Source organism: Drosophila willistoni, chromosome 3R (genome assembly GCF_018902025.1).
Source record: "Drosophila willistoni isolate 14030-0811.24 chromosome 3R, UCI_dwil_1.1, whole genome shotgun sequence".
NCBI classification, from domain to species: domain Eukaryota; kingdom Metazoa; phylum Arthropoda; class Insecta; order Diptera; family Drosophilidae; genus Drosophila; species Drosophila willistoni.
The window spans coordinates 5823245-5832350 of record NC_061086.1 but is presented as its reverse complement, the minus strand read 5'-3'; the positions used below and the strand labels follow the sequence as shown (position 1 = coordinate 5832350).

At 36.2% G+C, this 9106-nt stretch overlaps 1 protein-coding gene across 1 annotated transcript; it reads right to left on the bottom strand.

Annotated features, from left to right (window-relative positions):
* Positions 1–4642: 4642 nt before the first annotated feature.
* On the bottom strand, positions 4643–6402 carry LOC6651306 (protein distal antenna-related). Its single transcript, XM_023180458.2, has one exon. It carries the CDS (start codon positions 6179–6181, stop codon positions 4850–4852), a length of 1332 nt encoding a protein of 443 aa, XP_023036226.1. The 5' UTR covers positions 6182–6402; the 3' UTR covers positions 4643–4849.
* Positions 6403–9106: the final 2704 nt, after the last annotated feature.

Sequence of the window (9106 nt, the reverse complement as noted above, 5' to 3'; positions counted from 1 at the left end):
GATAGCAACATAGCCTAGTTTTAAACAAGACAACCTATTACCATTATGAAGTTGCTTACATACAAACGTCGTTTGCCCATAAGGAAGAGTTTACATATATATGGGTACACATAATGTACATTCTCGATCAGCATCAGAATCTGTTTCCAGAAAATAATCTTACTATTCAGACTTCTTTTTTTACATTACCTGGAAACCAAGCGGATAAATTTACTATTTTGATAGAGTTTTGAATTAATTACTTAACGGATTTCACAACAAATGTTCTTAAATCAAACATTTTGGAAAATAGTTTTGATGCACAATTTTTATTTCGAAAATAGGGAAAGAAAAAAGTCATGAATATTCTTTTCTTTTCTTATTATCACATTAAAATCTTTATATAAATTTGATTCACTGCTACTTATTGATTAAAAATTGTAATAAAATAAAATACAAAAAAAATTTAGATATCAACTATTCTTGTACTAATTTAATTTAATGTCAAAGAGTTATAATTAAATAATATGGTTTTTAAGGTTAAGCTAATAAGTGTTTTTATTATATCTTTCAACACTGTATGTACATGTTTTATCTCATACAGTTTAAATTATTTCTCCAAACTCTTTCATTAAGAACATGTGGAAGCTTAAGATAATAACTATTCATACAAATAAAATAATTAAACAATGAAAACAGGTGATAGATTATTGCTTAGATTAAAAATTGTTTGATTGTGATTCTTAAAAAAGACATTTTCGGAGAAACAGTAATTGAAAATATGTAAATTTGTTTAAGCCACACAATTTAAATTGTGAAAAAATTAAAAAAAAAAACATTAATGTATATAAACAATGTTGATAGAAAAAAAAAAGAAAACTGCACCTATGACTTAGTCTAGGACTATAGGAACTAAGCCTTGAAAGTTAGTTCCTAAACTTCTTTATACAACTGCCAAGGACAGCAGAAAAAGCCCTTTTAGTTAATCGCTTAACTAAAAATGCTTATCAATTTGATTATGGATTTTATTTACATCGTTGGCGGAAAACTCTTTCCATTTGTAATTTTTGAAAATCCATACTGAGTATAAAAAACTAACTTTTTAAGTATAAATGTTTTTAAATATCATATTCTCATTTCCAATTCTACATAAATTTGAAATCTACTAATTTAAAATTGGCTCTTATCAAACGTTTGGTTCTATTAACATCTTTACATTCCATATGTGACACAATGATTAAAAAATTGAACAACTTTTTACATAAATCGATCGACATTATCGTGGACAGTGGATCCTATTTGGGGATTTTTCGAAAGCAATAATTGCTAAGCTTAAGGCCAGTTCAATGCCAAGATTGTAGCCACAAAAACTGTTGGTACTAGCGAAGCTGCTGGTGCTGCTGCTGTTGGCTGAGAAGCGAAGGCATTGCGTGAAAAGACAGGCGATGTGTGACGTGTGTTCCCGTCATTGTCTTGAGAGTATCACGCGACACAGAGATTTCTCTTTAATCCCTCACACCCATCAGTGGCTTTCAGTGGCTTCAGGTTTTCTTCAGGTTCGCGGACGGTTGGATGAAACGAAGACGCGATATGTATAACGAATACATATAACGAATCGCGCTGGAAATAATGGCGACTCTTATACGCAATCTTTGCGCGACTTTTTTGTGGTGCTCTACAGGATCCATGCAACTAATCTGATTGTAATTGATGCATGCTAGAGAATCGGAGGGAGACTGTGGAATCAAAAGAAGCAGCACTTAACACGCAAAATATGTAGGACTTTGTTTTGGATCTGGTCAAGGTAACTTTTGCAGCCAATTATTCAAACGCGATGTGATTAGATCGCGAATAAATTGGTTTCAAACTACACAAAGTTTATGGCCACCACCACATGCAATCTATGGGCTGCTATTAAAACACATAAATACTCCATATGAATGATGAATGAATGATAGTGAAAATGAACTTTTAAACTCTAGAAATCGTTCATCACCATCATTGTCGTCATTTTTAATGTTTTCTTACAACTATTACATCTTTCTTTAGATGTTGCATTAACTTAAATTACTTAGTTGAGTTCAATTTAATCATATGAATTTTATTTCTTGCAATTTTAAGAGACCATTTTCGTTTGCTTCTTGCGTTGCGTTGCCTTTGCGTTTCGATCGCTTCAACTTTATGTATCATGTATCACGCAAATTGATCGGCTTCCATGCACATAACGACAATAATTACTAAAGCCATCCACCAGCGGTGAGGATGTGGCAAGCAAATACATACAGACATATATTTTGTATATACCTATCTCCATGTCAATGTGATCGATCATGCTGCTGCTGCTGTTGTTTCATTGTCAATCAGATGTTTTGGAGGATGTCAGTCCATGGAAATTTCGCTTGCCGACTTTCATGCGGCAGAAACCCTTTGTTTTTGTGAAATTAACTATCTATCAACACCTACATCTATCCAAAATGGAGCATGTTTTATACATATTTCTCATTTGTAAGTAAGTATGCAATTTCAAAAGCTACCATAAAATTTTGAACACTCTTCGTATGTACTTTGTATTCCTCTAACTGTTGGAATGTATAGCTGTTCGGCTCAGCTTTGAGATCACTTTCGGTCATGCGGGCTACGAGGCGTCACAATATTGACAGCGGTTGGTTGCCGTCGATATGCCCAGAGGTTTCGGTTTATAAGTAATTTAATCCTCGCCCAGAACCAGAATGCCACGGATATGTCCACAAACATACAAAAACACGTAGAACGCATGCAATGTGAATGCAATGTATACAGATGCAGCGGCTCGGCTTGTTGGCAGGCAGGCAGGCCGGCATTCAGGCCGGATGGTCGACATGGATGCACTGTCTGGAAGCACTGTCAGCCGCGTAATCATCGTAATAATTCGAATCAACTTCAACCCGTTGGCAGCGGCAACGACGAGAAGCCAAGCGGAAATTACCTACACGCGATATTTAATTTTAGTAAAAAGGCAAACCAATAATTCGTCTTTATATTTTGCTGATGGTGCCATTTTTTCTTTTTTCTCCTACTCTTTTCTTTTAGCATTTTATTTTTTATTTTCGCTCTTGTTTCTTATTCTGTTCATTTTTGGCCTCTAACAATGCTTCTGTGGCCTCCTTGAATTCCATCTGGCAGCAGATTGCCTCAGATGAACTCATTCTCCAGGAACTGAGGCGGTCATCCTATAAATATTTTATTGAAAAAAGTATTCTCGTTACGTAGATCGATGCCTTCTCTAAAGTTGTTGGCCATAGTGTTTTAAATGGTGAGTTAAAAACCGGCAAGGGCGGTTTTAAGACTACAAGTTGGTAGTTGCGGGTTTTATATTACATTGGCTTAGTATATTGTGGTTAGAAATCAAGTGAACCGCTTTTTGACGCTCTTTCTGAAGATCAAAAAGTGTAATGATATCCTTTTTTTCAGTATCTATACTTTCAAGTTGCAAGCTTAACTCCAATTTAGACAAAATCTGAGAATTTTTGTCGTTAACAAAAATTAATTCTAAAATGTTGGTTTTTTATTAAAAAAAATTTTAATAGTTTTTCTGAAAACTTTTGTAGTTGTCTTGCAAAATTCGCATTTACATATTTATTTATTACATACTTTAGTTTTTTTCTGATTGTTTATATATGGATATAGGGATTTTATGTTGTCCACCAAAACAACCGCAGGATGAATTCAATGATCTTGGTCTTCAACTTTGCTTTCGGCAGGTTCCTTCCTAGAATTTCATCCAGTTCTATTTCAGTGGTTAAGATTATCAATAACTTATAAACTAGTGAAATAATTATTATTAAAAAAAAAAATAATCCCTCATATTTTGCTACTAAGATTAAGCCCATTCTGAAATTATAAAATCTTGCTACGGCGGATGTTGCACTATATCCAACTAAAACATTTATTTATTTGGATTTGTATACATAGTATGGTTGAAATTCCATTGTAAAGAGACCAGCGTAAAATTCTATTCTTCATATAATCTGAAGGTTCATTAAACATATAACCACCCTTCTTTTTTTAAATTCTGATCATTGTCATAAACTAGCTCATTTTCTGATCATAAATAAGCTCTTTATCGAAAGAAAATGTTTCCCAAGTTACGACTTTTATTGATGAGTTGGTTATGATGACATCTTTTAAAAAGTTTTGAATCTTTTTTAAGTCGGTCAGTCGCAACACTTGAATTTACTTATCAATCCTTATCACCATTTTAGATTTGATTCCAATTCCTATAAATCAAATATTACCTGTATAAATTAAAAACACATTTCATAAATTCATATTTTGAGAACATTTTATTTAATTAATTATTGGTATTAATAAATATTGATATTTATCAAAGTCACGGTGATTACAACAGGAAAAACAAATTGAAATGTTTTACACGATATGTTTAATAAATTAAGCTACCATCATACATACATACTTAACTTAACACAACTATTAAATCTAATTACATTGATGAATTCAATTTGGCTTTTGAAATAAGTTTCTCCTGGTCGATGATACTAGTTGATCGCTATTAATACTAGCTAGTAAGTATTTAGTTATTCGAACACCTATTGCTTTTAATTGTTATTGTTTGAATTAGCGAAAAATCTTGTAAAATAAATGTGCTAATGAAAATGCATACATGTACTCTGTACATTTGATTTTATATTGGTATATTGAGAGTATGGGGATGTTACATTTTGTATGTAATTGTGAGTGCAAGGGATGTGTTTTGGTGTCTCTATGTGTGTGTGTGTGTGTGTGAATAAATCAAGAAAACCATCCACTAATATGTAAACTAATTTGGTTTATTTACAATGTTAAGTTAATTGATTATAACCACTGGAATTGACTATTGTTCGCCATCACTGTGTAGGACACTCGAAGCGCTGCTCTTGTCAGGGCTCTGCGATCTGCTATTGGCCGGACTTGGACTAGAGGCTTTGGATGCACACGATCGAACAGATAGATCCTCCGGCTCACTGTCGCAATAGCTTTCATTCGAGGCATCACTATGTGCCAACGGACTCAGCCGTTTCAGTAGGGCATCGTTCAGACTGAAAGACTCATCTCCAAGCGTTGGTGGTGCAGCAAAGTTGCTCCCAGAGCCACCACCTCCGGGTTGCATAGAAGCGGCCGCTGCAGCAAACGCCAAGAAATTTAGACTAGCATTAAATATTTTGCACCAATCCAACAAGGCGGATGGTCCTTGTCCTTGTCCGTTGACATCTTCGGTGGCATTTGTAGACACCAATGGAGCTTGATCCGGAAATGTGTGATTTGGAAACGTTGTCGAAATAATGTGTTCATCGTTAAATGCTTTTAGTTTGCCACTCTCCATTAATAAATTCGGTGATGAAGTCGTCGTTATGGCTATATCAGCTGATTCCATATCATTGTTATTCTTATCGTTAATTTGTGGTGGCGTCTCATGAGAAGATGGCACTTGTTTGGCTGGATCTTTCGCCCAATTTTTAACACTAAGTAAGGGACTATTGTACTTCTTTGACTCATCTAGCTGCTGCATAGATATTGTACTCTCCGACTTTGGCATGAAAGTGCTAGTGGTGGTAGTGATGCTGCTGCTGCCGCTGGCGGTGGTGGTATTGGAGGCATCACCAGATTCCGGAGACAATTTCGAATTGAGCAGTGTCAAAAGATTGAGCTGATTGAGCATACCATTACCGGAGTAATCCACAACATCCGATGCTCCGCCTGCTGGAGTTGCATCTCCCAATTGTTGCATGGCTTCAGGATGCAATCCATTCTTTTTCATAAACTCAAGCAATGCCAATTTTTCCAGCAAACTATCATTATGGGCCGTGTAATCAATGGCGGGAAATGGCAGACTACCGAAACCGATTTCATTGTAATTGGGGAGTGGAGGAAATTTGGGCGGCAACAGCTGCAATTCGAATTTGGCTCGTTTTTCTGGCGGTGTATCGAGACCCATATGATCTGGACCCAATTGTCGGCACATAAATCTTAGTTTTTGCTCATTCTTGCACCAACCACGCAATGTGGATTCTGGAACACCAATATCCCTGGAGACACTTGCCTTAGTTTCGCCATTGTGAATCCGTTGAATGGCCCGAACCTTGTCATTAGGTGTTAGATTCCTTAGTGGTCTCTTACCACGAGTGCTCATGCGAATATTCATATGCTGGTAGGCGGAAATGTCCATTTTTAGTATGAAAAAAAACACCGGAACTGCAAACGGCCAACGACAATCAAAACCGGCGATAACTGTTTCTTAATAACTTGTCACGCGGGCAAGCCCTCTGATACGATTCGGTTGACTCGATTCACAAAACTGGTTAGAGAATCTGTTTTTGGTTAATGCGAGCGCTGCGTCTGCAGTAGTTGTTCACTCCTCGGATTAACAGAAGGATGTGATTTCAATTTCGCGAGCCTTGCCGCTTCGTAGCGGTTCGTGGCTCTGTGTGTCCGATGCCAACTGCGGCGAAGAGAACGATAAACATAAGAACACACATACACATACACTCTCATATACCTTGGCCAGGAATCTCACACACACATGTGAACACAGCCCACAGAGAACTTCGTGCACCCTCTCTATCTCTCGCTCGCTCTTACTCTCTCTCTCTGCCAGAGACGAACTGAGAGACACAATGCTCCACCACCATCATCATCATCAACAACTTGTTACTCTTGTCCTGCCGTAGAACCCGCTGCGCTTAGCGCAAACTCTTTGGCAAGACGGCGAGGGTAAATAAGAAAGAAGCGAAGCTCTCTGCCAAGACACACACGCACACAACTGGCCCCTTCTCAGCAGCATGTCGTCGTCCCAGCCTCTCTCTTAAAAGAAGACGAATACGAATTAAGGTTGAGGTGCTTGGTTTGCCTTTCTTTTGTTTTTGCCTACCATCTCATCTAAAATTTTGGGAGCCTAAGTGCACTTTTTGCATTCGCCTAGAGGTGGTGCATGGCCAGGCGTATATATGTATATATTTATGTGTGTGTGCGTTAAATGTACATACTTCTATACATACATAAGATTAGGTATATTCGTGCTTCGCCTATGCGTGAGCGAATCTGATACGCCTAAGATCCATGGTAAGGTTAGGCCGCGAGTCTTTTCCCATGCATACCTATGTAAAATTATGCGTGTGTCCACATACACATATATGAATGTATGTATGTAGTTTTCTGTTTGTATGTATGCATGTATGCATTTGCCTAGGCTGTGCATATAACACAATTCACAGCCTATTTCATTTTGGGCAAAATACAATTTGAATGTTTATTAGTGAACAAATTGCTGATAACGCCGCAAATAATAACCAAACAAGGTCCTTAGTATTCATTTTCAATAAATTTCCTCAAGATAATGTGTCTATTACATTTCATTCCTCTTTATATGTACATATATACCTATCTTGCTTTCGTATTTTCACATTTCAGTCGCCTGAATTTCAAGCAATTTCCCTGAAAATTCAGTTCTCCCTGTTAGAGTCCTAATAGGTTTCTCAGTTTTCCAAATTAATAAGCAGATGATATATCTGTATTTCATTTATTGCATTTGGATCCAGAAAGAGGCAGTTTCTTTACATTGTAATTTTAAATGCCCTTGCGAAAAGGGCAATTCATTTTATTCAAACGAATTTATAACCGCCTTTTAATTTCAAGAAATGTTAAAATAATCGGCTTAGAAAATTATATAATTTTCGATGAAGTTATTTGATCAGTTTTGGGGATTTATGAGAATTACACGGCTAAAGGAACAACTAGTTGGCCAGACCTCCCGGACTCTCCCCGTGGATACTTCCATAAAAGTCATATTTACTGCAGACATTTCGTACCTCGTATTAAGACGGTTTTCATAGAAAAGATCTGAGCGTTTCGTTTATCGTGTAAATATTTTTGATTAAGTTTAAGTGAACAGCAACAATCTAATCAAATTTGACTAAATTCTGGTAATCGTATCATGTACATCTTTTTCCTCTTCAGTGATTTTTATACCCTTCCAAAAAGGGTATATTAATTTTGGTCAGAAGTGTGCAACGCATAGAAGAAAGAATCTCCGACCATATAAATTATATCTATTCTTGATCAGCACGACGAGACGAGTTCAAATAGCCATGTCCGTCCGTCCGTCCGTCTGGATCAACGCAAACTCCTCCTAGACCGTTGGAGCTACAGAGCTGAAATTTAGAGCACGTAGGCTTGTATATACTGCAGGCGTTGTATATCTCGGATTCAGCCGGATCGGATCACTATATCATATAGCTCCCATACAAATGGCAAAGTCACGAACAGTGACTTTTCTCAATAACTTCGTTATTTTCTGAGCTATTGTCTTGAAATTTAATATTGGTGAGTTAATTACACATATAAACTACTGTGCCAAATTTAATCAAGATCGGGTGACTATATCATATAGCTCCCATAGGAACGATCTTTCGAAAACAGTGACTTTTGTCAAGAACTTCGTTACTTTTGACGCGATTGATTTCAAATTAAACATTTGTTAGTTTAATATATCTGTTAATGACCGTGCCGAATTTGATAAAGATCGGGTAACTATATCATATAGCTCCCATAGGAACGATCAGTGGAAAACAGTGATTTTGATCAATATCTTCGTTATTTCCACTTTTATGGCTATATGTAAGGAAAAAGTTACCAAAAAAGTTGCAAGGGTATACAAACATTGACGCGGTCAAAGTTAGCCCCGTCCCTCTGGTTTAGGTAATATTCAATTTCGGGAGAAGTTCACAGAATATTATAAGTTTTTATTTGTGGGCATGTTAAAACCATACAAGATTTAAAATTTGTAATATGTACTTTGTAATAAGACACATTAAAAAACCTTATTTAATTATTATTTTCCAATGTAATATACAATTCATCAGCGGATTAATGTTTAATTTGAAAAACCTTTTTATAAAATAGTGACTAGTTGTAATAAAATTTGCAATAGCATCAAACCACAATGTCAAAGCTACATGCTTTACATTGATTTTAAAAGGACGAAACGGTCGTTCCTGGAAAATACAACAACGATGAAAATACTTCACCAATAACAACAATCATAAATGATCGTCGAATAAGCTGCATGTCTGGAAAATTACACATTTATCCCTTT

Bases quoted from the DNA above. Each gene is read 5' to 3' on its own strand.
- LOC6651306 (XM_023180458.2), bottom strand. From the start codon at position 6,181: ATGGACATTTCCGCCTACCAGCATATGAATATTCGCATGAGCACTCGT.